General features: G+C 37.4%; 1 protein-coding gene across 4 annotated transcripts in view; it reads left to right on the forward strand.

The window, feature by feature from the left end:
• Window positions 1-19,054, forward strand: part of LOC145663881 (cilia- and flagella-associated protein 157) — a 45,110-nt gene that overhangs the window by 5,794 nt on the left and 20,262 nt on the right. For all 4 annotated transcript variants that reach the window (XM_081730026.1, XM_081730028.1, XM_081730029.1 and 1 more), the window contains exons 2-5: window positions 2,334-2,581; window positions 5,073-5,241; window positions 12,794-12,896; window positions 16,633-16,786. In XM_081730026.1, the coding sequence (XP_081586152.1) occupies window positions 2,436-2,581; window positions 5,073-5,241; window positions 12,794-12,896; window positions 16,633-16,786 (572 nt within the window). In that variant the 5' untranslated portion in view covers window positions 2,334-2,435. The remainder of the gene's footprint in view (window positions 1-2,333; window positions 2,582-5,072; window positions 5,242-12,793; window positions 12,897-16,632; window positions 16,787-19,054) is intronic.

A 19,054-nucleotide genomic window follows, 5' to 3' on the forward strand; every position in this document is an offset into this window, starting at 1 on the left:
TAGGATTGGCCCCTGTAATATGAACATGAAGATCTTGGATGATAGTTCGTAAAGGTAGCCAATATATGTGTTATTTGACAGAACTGCACAGAAAAATATCACAGGGTGTAAGGCCAGGGTAACGTTGAGGCCAGTGTAAACGTTCCTGTTTGGTAGTTGCCTATTCAGTTCACGTCTGACATCTGAGTGGAAATGGGTTAATGCTTCATTATATTGATAAATGAAGCCGAAGATATTCTATTCTAGTTCTTGAAGAAGCTATGTCTGTAAAATTTGAAAGTACACAGTACCAGTAATTGTGTCCTCGTCGAAGAATTAAGACTTACATCTTTTCTTGGCTGATAGCACAAGAAAACATTTACCTTGAGGAGTCGCGTACACCTCACCACGTGCTCCACCTAATATTTAGGATTTTTCAAATCGTGACATTATGTTTGTACACCTTGCCTCACAGATGGCTTTATCACTGAACAATAATTCCGTGAAACCATGAATTTCCATGTCGATATAATTGCAAACAGTAAGGATAGAACCGCAAATGTTTCCGTAAAATCTTCCTACAGTTGGCTGCGGAATATCTAATTGTCCGCTGGCTGATGAAGTGGATTTCTCTGAACTTCGTACGAAACTCTCCCTCACACGCTTCACAGTTGACTCGCTTCCTTGTAGACGGCTGGTTGACTTTTGATTACTGAGCCCCCCCCCCCCCTTCCCATTTTCTGTCGGTTACATTACATCTGTATATTTCTGAAATAATTTTGGAGAATCTGAGAACACAGCTGGATATTACTGTGCACCATCCTTTGTAGTCATGTTGTTAACTTCTGGAATTGCAGCCCATGATGGACTACGGCTGGTCGAATGGTTTCAGATGATAAATCGTCATTTCTGACTGCTTCCGATACGATTTTCATTAACATTTTAAAATTAGTTTCTATGTCTGTTATATCATTATTAATGACACCTCTAAAATACTGAACAGGGTGGCCCAAAAGTAGGTATATTGATCAAGTATAACATTCTAGTTTATGGATTTATTTGCTTGGACTGTTCCGGGCTTACGTTATAAGTAAAAGACGTTAAGAACAAATAATAAGGAAATTAGGTCTACCTGTTTGTTAACAATAAGAAATGATATAAAATACAGTACGGGACTGTATACCTACTTTTGGGTCACTCTGTATTTTCTGAAAACATAAGACTATACACTGTAAGTAAGACCAGGCCCGTATTTAGGTAAGTGATATTCTGTGCTCGAGTACAGGACGACAAAATTTTGTAGTTTTTTTTTTTTTTTTTTTTTTTTTTTTTTTTTTTTTTTAAGATTCACAGTAAATAATATTTAAAACTAGCAACCCGCAGAGTCCCGCGCAAGCGCGAGAAAATACGTTAATGTGTTGAATTCACTCTAATTACAGTAGTTTGTAATTAGCTAGCTTATCTGTTTATTTTTAAAAAGTCATCCTCTCCCACCCTCACCCCAAGGGGTGAGAACAAACTTTAACATCATGAAAACTGATACCGTTAATCTCAACGACCCCAAAAACTATGAATTGTAGTTTCCGATTATTTTTTAAATGCCCCCATGTTATTCGTATGGGAACTTTGCACCCCCATATTGCAGCTCAGGTGTGACCTAGGGACTTGGAACAGGTCATTTGGATCATTTCTGTGCGAGTTTTAAAACATATTAAAATTTCATGTTTCTATCTACTGGTTCATCTATCTAATACCACACAATCATCATTGAGAAAATTAGGACATTTGGAATGACTTTGTAACTTGTCAGTGCCGTGCCGTGGAAAATCAACGCCCGGGGCGAAAGTATACGATGGCGCCTCCACAGATGTGAGTGAGGTCAACAGACCAGCCGCGAAGCGTAAGGAAATTTTCAAAAATAAACCTTATTTTTCCTTGATTTTGAGCACTTTTCATTACTTTTTTCCTTCTATTTTATATATGTCCACATGCATTATCTTGAAGCAGCAAAAGGATTTAAGTACATATTCCAAGTAACTTTTATTCTCATTTTTCTTTCCTTCTTTCTTTTCATTTTCCCTCCGAATTTTGCGCCTCTTACTCCGGCGCCCGGGGCCGTCGCACCACTCACCTCTTCCGAACGGCATAGCACTGTAACTTGTAATACCTAAACTGCTACTCAACAAGAGCTGGTATGTTTGCAAAATCACGGCTTATTTCCTTGTTTGTGACATAAGTTTGTGCGGAGGGGGAGAGGGGAGTAAATTATTTAGAGCACAGGCGCACATATTATTTAAATACGGGCCTGCGTTAGACCATTTCTTTTTAAAAAGAATATCTATTCCGATTATCAGGTATGCAACTGGAAACTTTATGGCTTCAGTTCTTATACTTGATCCATCACTTGGTGCTTGTTTCCTGTGTTGGTTATAAGTAGTTGAGGTGCTTCGTAGAAAATGGGAAAAGGAAAGAAAGGCGCCAAAGCCAAAGGAGCCGGAGAGAAGAAGGAAGGAGGAGAGGGCGAAGGGAAGGAGACGCTCACGGAAGTGGATAAAGAATTTTTTCTCATACAAGTCGCCGACCTGCAAGAGAAAGTCAATAGGTAAGTGAAACATATTTACATAATACGAGGTACGAGGGTGTATCCACAAGTTTTAATTATCATAAAGAAATTATACAGATATTTACATGAAACTTTTTGTGCATAATCAGTGTCATTTCTATGTATACTTGTGCAAATATCAAATATGTGTCTAAAGTATTTTTTCTTTCCACAGCCTGTAGAAGTCATTAACCTGCATGATGAACAAAATTGAAGCCCAAAGTGTCATAAAGTTTCTCCATTTGAAGGGCAATAATGCACGACAAATCCACAACGAAAATAAAGCTGTCTATGGGAATGAAAACCAATCATATGACACGGTTGTGAGGTGGAAGCGGAACTTTCAAAGTGGTCACATGTCCCTCACAGACAAGCCACAAGCGGGGAGACCTTCAATTAAGGATGATCTTGTTATGGTGAAGAAAGTGGAAGCCGTTATCCTCGAAGACAGATTGACCATGGAAATAGTGATGGCGGAGACTGAACTAAGTTACGGAAGTGCATGGAGGACTATTCATGAGGAACTGCACATGAATAAGGTGTCTGCACGATAGGTTCCTCGCTTGTTGACACCTCTTCAGAAGCAAACTCGCCTCGACCCACCGGTTAGGCTATGAACTTTTGCCGCATCCACCTTATTCGCCTGATCTTTCGCCAGGTGACTTCTTCCTCTTTCCTGAGATGAAGAAACCACTTCGTGGTCGGCGATTTGACGACAGAGAGGATGTCATTGCTCCTTCGAGCAAAGCGGAGTACTTCTACAAAGAGAGCTTGAAAAAGATGAAGAAACGCTGGGGAAAATGTGTGACTCTGCAGGAAGACTACGTGAAAAAGAACTAAATTTGACCAATTACAGTGAGTATTGTATGTTTTTTTTGTGTGTGTGTGTGTGTGTCATGGTGATAATTAAAATTTTTGGATACCTCCTCGTATGTTGCTTAAGTAAATACCGTTTTGATATAAGTAAATAATAAAAAAAAACAATTATACTTTTCGTAATAATTTTATTGTTACATGAAAGCCTGTATCTTAATATACTTTTCTACATAGTTTCCACCAATATTAAGACACTTATCGTGTCGTACGACAAGTTTTTGAATACCGTCCTCATGGAAGTCTGTTGCCTGATTTGACAATCACTGCAACACCGCCGTTTTGACCTCATCATCGTCGTCATGACGCTGACCTTGAAGTTTAAGGAAACTTATCAGATGACGAAATTGTAAAGCGTCTGCTCTCTGTAACACTTTCGTCAACTTTCTGCACCAAGTGATGACAGAAGGTCGGCCACTTGTTCCTCATTATGAATATTCGTGCAGCCATCTTTAAAGGTTTTAACCCATTTTCATATCATTCCAGCACTTATAATATATTTTTTTTTTTTTCATTCACTTCACTTATCTCATGATAAATTTCAGCCGCTTTCACGCCTTTAGCACTAAGAAAACAAGTCACAGCGCATATTTCACAATCTGTGCCATTTTAATTACTCTCAAACAAAAGTAAACGTGGTCGAATGTTTCCGTAATGGCATCTGTGGCTTTCCAACAGATGTAGGTACACAACGCTGCAGCGGCCGAATTTCAAAACGATACAAAAAAAAAAAAAAAAAACCTCAAATGTTTTACTTCTGCTTATATTAAAGACCAACCAAGAATAGCTTTCTTCATCAATGCTAAGGAACAGCATTTATGACGTTTGAAGGTGGGCTTCCAGTCCCCGGTAAACGCTGTTAGCAAATGAAAGAACTATGATGTTGCCACACTGTTGTGTACATTCACAGCAGCTTATGCACGAAGGAAGCGACACCCTTCACTGCTTAGCCACATCCCTTTACAAAACGGCAGCATCGCGTCACAGCCATTGATCGCTGTGCTTTAGTTCCACGCTCTGGGTACAATTTGTCTTAGGAATACATACGAGTTGAGTTGATTTGATTTTAACGTCTCTTTTAGCAGCGAGGCCATATGAGACGGGACCTACTGATTAACGTGGAATCCGAACCACATGAGTTCCCGCCGGCATGGAATCCGGGTCTCCCACGCCAAAGGCGCGTATGCCAACCGCTTAGCCACGAATGAGCTCTTAGGAGTACAGACGAGGATAGGCTAAATGGCTTCCAGTCGCAGTGAGTTTGTAGCAACCGTTGTGTTTATTTTTAATCTTATAATTCTGTACTGCAGCTATTTTATCTCTGTTTAGCTCTTTTGCGCATTTTTTGTCCTCGCAGAATGGCAACATTACCTTGTCGTCAGCTGAAAAAAAAAATGACAAGGAATGGCTGGGGGGCATAACGAACTATGATCTACCTTGGGGGATGAAATGGGAGTTGCTGGTTAGGAAAAATTTACTTACTCAGTTGTGAATATTCAGGGAAGTCAGTACCAGAATTTCAGTGGGAACATGTTCAAGAAGTGACAGAATTGCTTGTTTCCTGAATTTCTCATACAATGAATATCATTTGTTGTAGTTAACGGTTGTTGTTTCGTAGGTTGAGAACGCGAAATGACGAGTTGGAGCAGAGTAATCAGGAATACCAGAAAAAATATGAACAACTGGATGAAGATCGAGCCGACATCATCTCCTTCCTCGAGAGGACTGTCAAGAAGAGGACAGAAGAAATTTTGGAAATTCAAGAAAGGCTGAATGGACTTCAAGAGGTATATACATTTTAAAATCTTGATGGAGAACTTACAAAATGCATAAGAAAAGTGTCTTACCTTGTACCTTCGTATTTATTACTTTAATTGAATACTTCTTTCCTCTCTGGCTAAGAACATCATCAGCACCATTTTTATTATTTTGTTACTGCATCCTTATTTTTTCAAGTCGTGTTCTAAGTTTGTTGTCTTTAAAGGAAATGTAAAAATAAGGATCCGGTGATACAGTAATAAAAGGGTGCTGGCGATGTTCTCAGAAGAAATATTCAATTAAAGTAATAAACACGGAGGCACAAAGTAAACAACTTTTCTTATGAATATATATACCTTATAGGTTCTACACTATGTTGTCAAAAGTCACTGATATCCGGCACTGTTGGTTCGAAAGGCACCACGCGTAAAACTAATCGGATGTTGGACTCCCTTTTGCTTGAATTACAGCGTTTACCCTTTGGAGTATGTTAACCACTAAGTTCTGGTACACTGTTGGCGGAATTGAGCTCTATCTCTCCTGTAGCACGATAAACAGTGCACGTTTCTTTGTTGGTCGAGTGAGTCTAGTACGCAACCGACACTCCAATTCATCCCAAAAATGTTCTATAGCGTTCAGGTCGGGGCTTTGCGCCGGCCAGGTAAGCATTTCAACCTGGTTATCGTCAAACCACGACTCAATGGCGCGTGCTGTATGAACAGGAGCATTATCGAGTTAATACAGAAAGGAGCTTGTTCCAAACTATTCCATAGGGTCGGCAGCATGCTATTGTCTAAGTCATCGATCCGGCAATTAAAACTAACGGGCCCAACTCAAACAAGGAGAAACAGCTCCAAACCATGACATTACCATCACCAAATTTCACGTTTGACACAATATACTCAAGTAAATACTGTTCGCCAGGTCCATACACGTCCATCAGAGTGCCAGAGCATGTATCGTGATTCATCACTCCATATTACATTCTTTCATGCTCCAAAGTTCAATTACGGTTCTCTTTGCACCATTGCAAATGCCTTCGTACATTGATGTGTGTAATTAGGGACTTCCTGGCGGCAGTACGACCATGAAAACCAAGTGCTATCCCTCTCGGCGAACAGTCTTGTCGCTGGCCTATGTACCTAAGCTGAGACGGAAGTCCTCTGCAACCTCTGACAGAGATGTCAGTCGGTTGTTTCGCACAACACACTTCAGAGTTTTCCAGTCTCAATCACCTAGTTTCTTAGGCCTACCAGATCGAGATTTCAGTTCAGTAGTTCCATGGCGTTTCCATTTGACTATGACATCGTTAACTGTGGATTGGGGGACGTTCAGCTGCTGAGAGATCTCTTTGACCGTATGTCCAAGTTTATGGACATCTACAATCATGCCCCTTCTGAGTACATTCAACTCGTTCCATTGACTCATCGTGACAGACAACACGCGCATGATACTCCAGGATTTCTGCCTCGGGTTAGGAATACTGACGTCATTGTGGGATCATTTACTTAATGTAAAGGGATGTCCGGTGACTTTTGGCAACATGGTGTATAAGTATAAAAATATAGACATTACAAAATGCATCTTAGTATGTAATTACCAGTTTTTTTCTATTCTTCATAGTATCGAGAGATAATTCCTGTATATCCCCTCCCCCCGTTTCATTTTTTAATTGCCTTCCATAGGACGAACGAATTTAAATTCTATATTGAAGCATATACACTAGCTATATTCCAAAAAATTTCATCGTGAAAAAAGAAAAAGAAAACCATGGTTTACCCGGAAAACACTTTATCAAAATTTAGACGTGTCAGCTTACGTTAGTTTAGTTAAATGTAGTGCCCTCCAGTATATTTCTATACATTAATACAGGGTAGACCATGAGTCACTTGAGAAAAATGTGTTTGAAATTAATTATTTATCAACTCAGCGAACGTTTTAATCCTTCATAAATCACCTCTTTACAACGATTTATTCACGAAGCCAGACAGGTTTAGAAAGAAAATAAAAGGCGGAACTGGCGCAGTATAACGACAGAAGCATTAAAAGTGCAGTAGATAGTAGACAGGATAGTAACTATTAAAAAATTAGTAATATTTCCAGATAAATTAGGTTTACTCATGAACAATAATTTTAACAAAGTTAAAACAGTGAACTTTGTTAACCCAGAACCTGGAAGTGACAAAGTTTTAAGACTGTTCAAGAGTCGGAAAACATAACAAAAGAGGAATACGTGCTGAAATTATGTGTCTAAGAATCAGACAGAAACTAATAACAACGTATGGGGATGTATTAAGAAAGTTAACTCACACGAATGTTCTGATATGCAAAGTTCCTTATTGGTATGATTTGATTGATGAATTTTGTATAAAATCAGAAGTTAAGTAGAGAAAACGAATAAAAAAAACAGTGTAAATACAGGGTCCGGCAAAAAGACTCCTTATTTGGAGAGGGCGCTACATGAATTGTGGTGAGGATACAGGATGTAGCAATAGGATAGCGGTAGGGATTAATGGATAGCGGTAGGGATTATTGATCGATAGCGGTATCCTTGCCATTTTCACTATTTGCAATAGCGTGGCGCGGTGAGCATCGTGCGTTTATTGTAAAGGAGTTGAGTTGATTTTGAGTTTAACGTCCCGTTCAGCAGCGAGGCTATATGAGACGTGGACCTACTGATTAACGTGGAATCCGAACCACATGAGCTCCCGCCGGGAATCGAACCCGGGCCTCTCACGCCAAAGGCGCGTACTCTAACCGCTTAGCTACAGAGGAGCTTCTTTATTGTAAAGGAGTATATTTGTAATGGTGGTTCTGTTATTGCTACTCAGTGGCCATTTCGCATTCGGTTTCGACTTGGCCGACATGATTCTATTCCGGATAGAAAAAAAAAACTATTCAAGTTTGGGTCTCAAACTTTAGAGCACAGGTTCTACACTGAGAAAAAAAAAATCGCCTGGCCGACCTCGGACCGTAACAACGCTGAAAAATGTGGCGCGTGTGAGAGCGTCCATTCGGCGATCTCCAAACCGTTCAGCACCTAAACAGGTTGGCCAGGCGATTTTTTCTCAGTGCTGTTCCTCTAGATTTTGATACCCAAACTTGAAATGTTTTTCTAACAGGAACAGAATCATGTCAGTCAAGTCCAAATCGAATGCGAAACACCCACTAAGTAGTAATCACAGAACTACTAGACTCCTTCACAACACACACAATGCTTACCGCGCCACAGCATTGCGACTACTGAAAATGGCAAGTATACCGCTATCGATCAATACCCCATTCGCCGCCATATCCCCACCACAACTCACACAGCACTCTCTCCAAATATGGTAGATTTTTTGCCGGACCCTGTATATACCAAATATAATAATGTAAATACTACTATATGAGCCTTGACAGAACACTACACACAACATAATTTACATTTAAATCACAGAGGCAAACTGTATCATAGCATTGTACAGCACACAGGCAGTCAAATTATTGATCTAGCCCGTAAACATGATACGAATGCTTCAAGTGTAACAGCAAATTGCACAGAGGCAACTTTTGTTTCAGGAAGTTTTAACACTTTCAGCCGTATAATGTGAGAGTTTCAGTGTAGTACTGAGAAAAGGATTGCTTGAAATACTCATCGAAGATAAACAACTGTTGCCAGTAGAAGAAAATATGCTGGATAATTTCAGACGTACTCCAATACAACTAGCGTATCGTAATACTGAAATAACTAGGCCTATGTGTATAACCAAACAAAAAAGTTGCACAACACTATCACTGATACACCTCCCAGTACACAGGCCTTGAAAGTATTTGTGGTAGTGGTAGCAATGAAGAAAAGATGCAAGTGGCCCAGGAATCAGTTATTTGGCGCACACAAAATAAATGTAGATAATATCTTCCCTTGTCATCATGCATAACCGTCCTAAAGAAAAATACAGATTTAATGTCAGATTTATTACCAATAATAGTACTCATATGACAAAGACGATTACCGGGAAAACTTAAGAATATCAATTTTTTAAACGATGAAACGAAAATAATGCTTCTAAAATAGTCGGTGGAACGGTGTCTAACTTACATGACAATCTAAGCACCAAGAAGGTAGGAAGGGTACCAGTTAATGAATGAACTACAAACAGCAGTTCCATAAGAGTATATCATTCATGACTCAGTATAACACAGTTGAATTACAAGTTAATCAATCAAGATTAAGTCGAAGGACGAGGCGTATTGATCACAAATAACTGTGAACTGATTAACACAGATATCGTCCAACACTGACAAAGAGAAGACAAAATACAGTACAATTGTACCAAATTACAAATGTGTAGGAGCATTTTGTCGGACCATTAGTAAATGCGGTGGTGTTCTAATGTTCGTAAATGGCGTAATAACTTACAAAGCGAAGAACTACAGTATGCATCTAAATTAGGAACAAATATTTGAGAATGCAATAATATAAATTGAAAAAGTAGGATATAGATTCATCATAATAGCCTTATATAGAACACCCGGCGCACAGTGGACGAAATGCACAATCTATCTATGCAAAAATCCAAATTCAAGTTGCTTGGAATTTCACCCATTGTACCCGTAATGAGTCACAAAGAAATCACAGATGACGTGAACAACAGTAGAAAAATATGACGTTCTGTAGGAAAATGGGTTTGCACGTATAAAAGTCCGGTTGTGGTACAGCAGCAGGTATTACTAATGGTGGTCAGATTTAGAGGGTCAAAGTTAACCCATCGTGCTCAACATTTGCTCGACTATTAGGAATCGAGGACTGCTGCATTTGATGCTGCAGGCATATACTATGATTGAAGTACAAATTGACTGATTAAATGCGTTAACGACAATTAGCACGCGTACAGCATCGGAATTTGCTATTCGTACAAAAAGGTAATGCTATTGCATTTTAAGGGAAAACAATAAAGATATCCACCTATATCCACCTGGAAATTTGTTTATGTGCAATAAATGAATGTTCTCGTATGCAATAATAGTGACATTAGCTGCAGAAAACTGAGATCTGATGATGTGTTTAATAATTTCAGATACGATATCTGTATCCCGGAGAGAGCTGTTTGATATTTGGCGTGGGAAAAGAACCCTAACTGCCAAAAATGCTGCAGTTGCAACTTATGTCTGGAGCAGACTGGACTGGAAAAGGCGACACAGATGAAAACAAGTCATTCAGTAGCAAGTAAACAATTTTAATAGCAAAGTGTATCAAAAATGGCAGAAATCGAATCGTGTACTGAAGGAACTTTTATCTCGAGATGGTAAGTGGCTGGATAATAATCTCAGCTTTGTGCCTCAATAGCAACAAGATGATCCAGAACCAGGGGCATTATCCTGCAGCACACTCGGAAGGCCACCGAAGGAATTCGAACAACTGTCCATATCAACAAAGAAGAGAAAGGTTTCCTCGTTAGTGAAAACAAACTCAACAGAAGAATTAGCATTTGCCGCCCAAAGTAGTTTACGTTGGTCTGAGAGAAGAGATGCTGCACGCTTGTGGGGTGTTGTTTCACAGATCTCATGTACCGAGCTTTTTGCCACTTGCCATTAAAATTTTAGACATTTTTATGCAGCCACTTACCATCTTGTGATAAAAATTCCTTTAATACACGATTCGATTTCTGCCATTCTTGATACACTTAGCTATTAAAATTGTTTGCTTGCTGCTGAATGTACTCGTTTTTATCTGTGTTTGTCTGCTCCAGATATATGTTACAACTGCAGTACGTTTGTCAGTTAGGGTTCTTTTCTCACGACAAATATCAAACAGCTCTCTCCGAGATACAGATATCGTATATGAAATTATTAAACACATCATCAGATCTGTTTTCTGCAGCTAATGTCACTATTATTGCATACGAGAACATTCATTTATTGCACATAAACAAATTTCCAGGTGGATATAGGAGAATATCTATTGTTTTCCCTTAAAATACAATATCATATATTTTTTTGTACGAACAGCAACTTCCGATGTTGTACGCGTGCTACTTGTGTTAAACGCATTTTAATTTGTGCTTCAATTATAGTACATCCCTGCAGCATCAAATGCAGCAGTTCTCCATTCCAAATAGTCGTGCAAACGTTGAGCAGCACAATGGGTTAACTTTGATCCTCTAAATCTGACCAACATTAGTAATACTTGCTGCTGTACCACAACCCGTCTTTTATACGTGTAAATCCATTTCCCTGCAGAACTTTATATTTTTCTACTGTTGTCCCCGTCATCTGTGATTTCTTTGTGACTCATCACGGGTACAATGGATGCAATTCCAAGCAACTTGAATTTAGACTTTTGCACAGCTAGATTGTGCATTTCGTCCAGTGTGCGGTGGCTCCTTTTCCCAATTCATTGAAAAATTAGAATAATTGTTAACATTAGTTTAAAAAAAGAAAACAAACACCGTGTTATGCGGTGACTTAAATATCGATATCTTGACTACGTCAAATCAATTAGTTAGTGGCGAATCCAGCCCGTGCGCGGGGATTCTAGGACCCCCCAGTTTTTTGAATGATAAAAGTAATTATTGAAGCTATTATTTATAAATTTTTGAAATTTATAGTAAGCTTGCCTTTTATTCTTTATTGAAAAATTTTTGAAACATTAGATATTGTTTCAGTTGTGTTTTTTTTTTTCTGTTATGCAATGTGTAAAACAATAATTGAGGTCCACAATATCAATGTCCAATCTAGCCATAATATCCATCGGGAAAGAATGAAGTTGGAAATTTCTGTAGGACGCATGAAAAATTGTAAGCTCATGGTATACCTGTCATGGTCTGGGTTCTGGCTGCCCCTCCCCCCAGTTCTTATCTTCTAGATCCACCACTGGTAATAATATTATCAAATATTTTGCAATCCTTCGGCCTACATCACGCTATACACACTCCAATCAGTATTTAACAAGAGGGCGCGGTGGCTCACTGGTAGAGCGTTCACCTCCGGTGCTTGGAGTCCCTGGTTCGATTCCAGCTCGCGCCGTGTGGACTTTGTGGTAGACAAACACCGTGCTCGTGAGTTTTCTCGGGGTTTTCCCTCCCACTTTCTTCATTCCACCATTTCACTCATCTCTCATAATCACCGTCTCATTTAGCCTAACCGGTATAACCGTGGGACGTAAAACTTAAAGATTTCATTTCATTTTTTCAGTATTTAACAATGTTCTGAATCTTGTGTAGATCAAATTATAACAGATAATGACACCTACTTTCTATTCAATAAACAATTTTAACACATCACTCTCTGACCATAATGCACTTAAAAATAAATATATATATAACTTTTACATCAACTCGTTGTTTGATTACTGGTTCAGAACTATTTTTGATTTTTCGTATTAAAACATCTCTTCTTTATTTGTGATTGAAGTTTTAACAACATTTTATGTATAAGAGAAAGGAAGAACGAAAGGAAAACCGCGGACAATCAAGAGTATTGTATTTACTACTGTAATCATATAATCTGAAATTGTAAATGGCCACTGTGAAAAAGTAATATACCGCCCTTGCACGTTTACTTTCACTTAGGTTTTTTTTTTTTTTTTTTTTTTTTCAGTCAAGAGATACTGAAGTTCAGAATTACGAAGAGCAAATTGAGAAATTAAAAACTGAATCGAAGAAGATGCAGGACCAGCTTACCTCCGAAATACAGCTTCTTAGCAAGTATTATTTTTAGTTTATAATATAATGTTTTATTCAAACGTTTGGGAAATATCAAGGATGTTATAAAATAGAGGATCTGCCTATACAAGAAAATCGTAAACCCATACGTCACATTTTCGTCCCCCCCCACTCTCCCTGCCCCGCCCAATAAGATCACAATGTTTTGTGCCTACATTCATGGCAGAAATGAGAGTAGCCAATCAGAGTTAGTTGTTGTGCCGATGCTCGTTTGTTTTTTGGCTTCATTGAGTTAATAGGATGAAGATACATATGGGCAAATCCTCTATTTTATAACATCCTTGGGAAATATGTATTTCTAATTTTAAACACGATGTGTTCCATTCCTAATTTTTAAGACAAGTGAGGTTCGTTCCACATTCTGAACCCACAGTAGGCTTCCAAACTTTGGGATTTTTAGTACTAAAACCAGAAGTATTAGTAAATCTGAAACATCTACAATACGGTTAGAAATGGAACTTGATCTTCGCACTCTGAGCTCTTATAGATATGATCAGGGCCGGATTTAGGGGAAGTACACCGGTGCACGTGCACTCCCCCCTTTGTTTTAAATATACACTATGTAAAATGCACAGCTAGCAGCAACACTTTGCAAAGCTTTCTGCCGTCATGTTTCCATTTGGGCTTAAACAAAGCGGAGTTTTGCAAAAGCAATAGTTTAAGCCGCTTTCCTGGAGATCGAAGGAAAAGGATTCGCCAAGCAAAACAATATAACATTTCCCAAGTAGGGAAGGAAACAGAAGTCAGTAGGAAAGGACATCTTTTCCTGCAATCCACTTGCGACCCTCTTTAAAATTTCTTCTCCCCCCCTCCCCCCCGTTCTATATATCAGCGTTGTCAGGAGTAAAAAATTGTCACATGTCATTTTGAAGAATTTCAGTGTGATTGGTTATTTCGGTAATTGTAGGTGCACCCTCCGTCAGAAAATACTGGATCCGGCCCTGGATATGATCATATAGAAACCAGTTTTGAAACCGGACGTTGCAGTGATTTTTATTACTTCTTGTTTCGGTAGAAAAAAATAAAGAACTAAGATGAAACTTATTGTTGGGAAACTGAGTCCGTATCAAAAAGCGATTTGGGGGGCACGGTGGCTCACTGGTAGAGCACTTAACTTTGGTGTGTGGGGTCCATGGTTCGTTCTCCGGCCAAGTAAGTTTGTGGTGGACAACATCGTATCCGGGATTTTCTCGAGGGTACTCCCGTTTTTCTCCCACATTCTTATTCCATCAGTTCTTCCCAGCTTGTACCAGGTGATCTTTGTGGCGGACAAACACCGTGTGAATGAGTTTTCTCGGGATTCTCCCGTTTCTTTCCACTTTCTCCATTTCACTATATCATTCATTTCTCATCATCACTGTCCACTTTAGCCTAGCCGGCATAATCGTCGGACGTAAAACTACAAGATTTTCAAAAAGCCATTTCTACAGTTTTTGGTCTATTCACATCGAAATTGAAACCAGAAGTGATAGAAGAAGTAGTGAGACCATTTGTATCACTTCCAGTTGTAATAGAGAAATAAAGTAGGATATTTTTTTACAAATTTTTAAAGTAACTGTGCTGAAATGTCCCTAGAGAAATAAAGTCCGATATTTTTTTACAAATTTTTAAAGTAACTGTACTGAAATGTCCCTAGAGAAATAAAGTCGGATATTTTTTACTAATTTTTAAAGTAACTGTACTGAAATGTCCCTAGAGAAATAAAGTCGGATTTTTTTTACAAATTTTTAAAGTAACTGTACTGAAATGTCCCTAGAGAAATAAAGTCGGATATTTTTTACTAATTTTTAAAGTAACTGTGCTGAAATGTCCCTAGAGAAATAATGTCGGATATTTTTTTACAAATTTTTAAAGTAACTGTGCTGAAATGTCCCTAGAGAAATAAAGTCGGATATTTTTTTACAAATTTTTAAAGTAACTGTACTGAAATGTCCCTAGAGAAATAAAGTCGGATATTTTTTTACAAATTTTTAAAGTAACTGTACTGAAATGTCCCTAGAGAAATAAAGTCGGATATTTTTTACTAATTTTTAAAGTAACTGTGCTGAAATGTCCCTAGAGAAATAAAGTCGGATATTTTTTTACAAATTTTTAAAGTAACTGTACTGAAATGTCCCTAGAGAAATAAAGTTGGATATTTTTTACTAATTTTTAAAGTAACTGTACTGAAATGTCCCTAGAGAAATAAAGTCGGATTTTTTTTACAAATTTTTAAAGTAACTGTACTGAAATGTCCCTAGAGAAATAAAGTCGGATATTTTTTACTAATTTTTAAAGTAACTGTGCTGAAATGTCCATAGAGAAATAAAGTCGGATATTTTTTACTAATTTTTAAAGTAACTGTGCTGAAATGTCCCTAGAGAAATAAAGTCGGATATTTTTTTACAAATTTTTAAAGTAACTGTACTGAAATGTCCCTAGAGAAATAAAGTCGGATATTTTTTTACAAATTTTTAAAGTAACTGTACTGAAATGTCCCTAGAGAAATAAAGTCGGATATTTTTTACTAATTTTTAAAGTAACTGTGCTGAAATGTCCCTAGAGAAATAAAGTCGGATATTTTTTTACAAATTTTTAAAGTAACTGTGCTGAAATGTCCCTAGAGAAATAAAGTCGGATATTTTTTTACAAATTTTTAAAGTAACTGTACTGAAATGTCCCTAGAGAAATAAAGTCGGATATTTTTTTACAAATTTTTAAAGTAACTGTGCTGAAATGTCCCTAGAGAAATGAAGTCGGATATTTTTTACTGATTTTTAAAGTAACTGTGCTGAAATGTCCCTAGAGAAATGAAGTCGGATATTTTTTACTGATTTTTAAAGTAACTGTGCTGAAATGTCCCTAGAGAAATAAAGTCGGATATTTTTTACTAATTTTTAAAGTAACTGTGCTGAAATGTCCCTAGAGAAATGAAGTCGGATATTTTTTACTAATTTTTAAAGTAACTGTGCTGAAATGTCCCCAGAGAAATAAAGTCGGATATTTTTTTACAAATTTTTAAAGTAACTGTACGGAAATGTCCCTTTGAGTGCGTCTTAGTGCATTCACATACAGAAATTTATCAACTATTTTTACCAAAAATAAATTACTGTAAATTAACCTTCAACCTTTTCCTCACTATACTTAAGAGTCTGACAAACTAAAAATAATACAAAATTTACCATTTTCTTTTGCTTGTTTGTTCATAAGTGAAATGCAACATACCACAGTCATAACTAATGTTAATCTACAACAAAAAACATGAACTTGAAGAATTTTCAGTATTGCCAGAATAACAATTCCTCCAAAATCTAAGTTAAGGCAGCGAGGTAGAGAAACGAACACAACTGCATTTGCTTACCTAGCATGTTGTCGTGGAATCCTGTGAACTAATTTAAAATTTAATAATAATGTTATTTAAGAAATAGTTCACAGAATGCCAAAACAACATAATACGTAATCAAATGGAGTTGAGTTCGTTCCTCTAGTCGCTGCCTTAACTTAGATTTTGGGGTAAATGTTATTGTGGCAACACTGTAATTTCTCAGGATGGCAACACTAAAAATTCTTCAGGTTCAGATTTTCTGTTGTAGAATAATATCATCTATGATTGTTGTAAGTTGCATTTCATTATCTCCTTTCCCTTATGAAAAACAAGCAAAAGAAAGATGGTAAATTTTGTATTATTTTTCGTATGGCATGCTCTTAAGCAATAAAATTATTTCTTTCTTGTAGCTGGAAAGCTTAATGCCTTAGAAGAGTTCAGACAAATGAGAGAAGAGCTTTTTGCGAAATTTGCGAAGTTGGAACAAGATATGGAAGACCAGCGAGTAATGTACGAAGGCCGCATCTACGAGTTAGATAGAAATTTTACGATTAGTAAAGAAAGGTAAAACTTTACTTTGTATTCATCATTGTAACATATTTTCAATAAAATTACACAAATAGTTTTTGTTGTAAATAATGTGGCGTAAGACAATATTATTTAATCTTTCATCATTATCATCATAGGTATTCTGTCATTATTAGCAGGTTACTTGTTGCATCTGAGATGCTTCCATGCTCCACGATCTTTTGCTAACCTCTTCGTCTTCACTTACGATTTCTCTGTTTTGATATCGTCCATTAATTGTAGTCTCCTTCACCCCTTTCTCTCCTGTTACCATACCCTCTAGCACGTCTCTCATGATACAGTTCCTTCTTAGCCAATGTCCCAGCTAGTTTCTCTTGCTCTTCTTGATTGTATTTAAAATTGTTCTTTTCTCTCCCACCATTTCTAACACTCTCTCATTTGTTTTTCTATCGATCCAGCTATTTCTTTCTATTCTTCTTCACATCCACATTTCGAAAGCTTCCAGTCGTTTTTCATCATTTTTGCGTAATGTCCATGTTTCTGACCCATACAGTACAACACTCCACACGAGTCTTTTTTTCAACTCTTTCTTCAAGGTCCCACAAAATAGTATTTTCTTCCTCCTAAAGGCTTCTTTCGCCATTCCTATCCTTGCTTTTATTTCACGTTCACATTTCATGTCATTACTAATAATACTACCCAGGTATCGGAAACTATTCACTTGTTCTATTTTCTCCCCTCCTACTTCTATATTTGACAGCGATCCCTCCGTTCCAATCACCATAGCTTTTGTCTTGCTAACATTTATTTTCATTCCATATTCTTCACAGTCTTTCTTCAAGTTTTCTAACATCTTATTGATTTTGTCTTCAGATTTCGCAACAAGCGTCATATCATCTGCGAATCGTGTACACCTAATCATCCTACCTCCTACTGAAATGCCGTCTTCACCTTGTAGGCTCTTCTTCACTATCTCTTCAAGATAGATATTAAATAATGTAGGAGAGAGACAGCACCTCTGTCGAACTCCCCTTCCAATTGCACTCTCCTTTGTCATTTCCTTCCCTATTCTGACACTTACTTGTTGGTTCATATATAAGTTTAATTAAAGTAAAATACGGAGAGAATGCAGGAGAACAGTTCAAGGGACCTTTCTGATTAACTGAATTAGTTGAGATCAAAGAAGAGAAAATACATGATAGAACTAACAGTTGCAGTCGTATCTTTATCACCTATTTTTGTAGTTCACACATCCAGTTTCAGTGTTTTCTGATACTTTCTTCGATGACATCTAAAATTGCTGAGTTGGAGGCATAATAAAGCTTCCTCGCTTCCTTTGAAACTCTTTACAAAATTGGTTAAATTTTCTCAAAACTGTAAGAAAATTTACTTCTTGGAAATGTGTGATGTCAACTGTCAAATATAAATTTCACATCAACTGCGTACTTCTTCATATACAGGGTGTTAACAAAAATTTGTCACAATATTTTGGAATAGATCCCTTACATCAGAATAAGAAAAAAAAATTCACATGGACCTATGCTCGGAAGTGCATAATTTCGTACTTATAGGGTGCCGACAACGTGAAAAAAAAAAAAAAAAAAAAGAATTTTAAAGGTGTACAGTTCCACTACTATAGACGGATCGTAGTCGGATCAAGAAATCAGCGCGGAACTAGTATGTGAATTATCCAAATACTCATCTTTCAGAACCTCTGGTACTTGCACAATCATTTTTAGAGAGGCTGTTTGGGAGTACTTGATCACTCTCCACCTACCTCTCTAAACATTGGTGTGCACGTACTGGAGTATTCTTAAACATGGATATTTGGATAGTTCACATACCAGTTTCTTAGTGATGTTTTGACCCGTCTACGATAGGTCCCATAGTAGTGGAGCAATGAACTTTTAAAGTTCACATATTTCACGTTTTCGGCACCCTAGAACTCCGAAACTATACAATTTTGAGCACAGGTTCATATTAACTTTTTTTTTCTTATTTTGATGTGAGGAATCTGTTCTCAAAATATTATGACACATTTTTGTGATTGTCTATATTTTCTATCAGACAAATCAAACCCACGGCCTTTGGCTCATTTTTCTGCAGGCCTCGGTTCAACTCGAGAAAATAACAATATACAGTGGACTCTTTTTAATTCGAAGTCCAAGGGCACACGAAAAAACTTCGAATTATCCAACAACATTCATTTTCACATATATAACAACAAACAAACCAAAGTACTGTGCATCAAAAACATATTCATATTGTGTAGACTTTACTTTTCAAGTAGCTTATTATTTGCGT

Source organism: Thermobia domestica, chromosome 11 (genome assembly GCF_964235325.1).
Source record: "Thermobia domestica chromosome 11, izTheDome1.hap1.1, whole genome shotgun sequence".
Lineage (NCBI taxonomy): Eukaryota > Metazoa > Arthropoda > Insecta > Zygentoma > Lepismatidae > Thermobia > Thermobia domestica.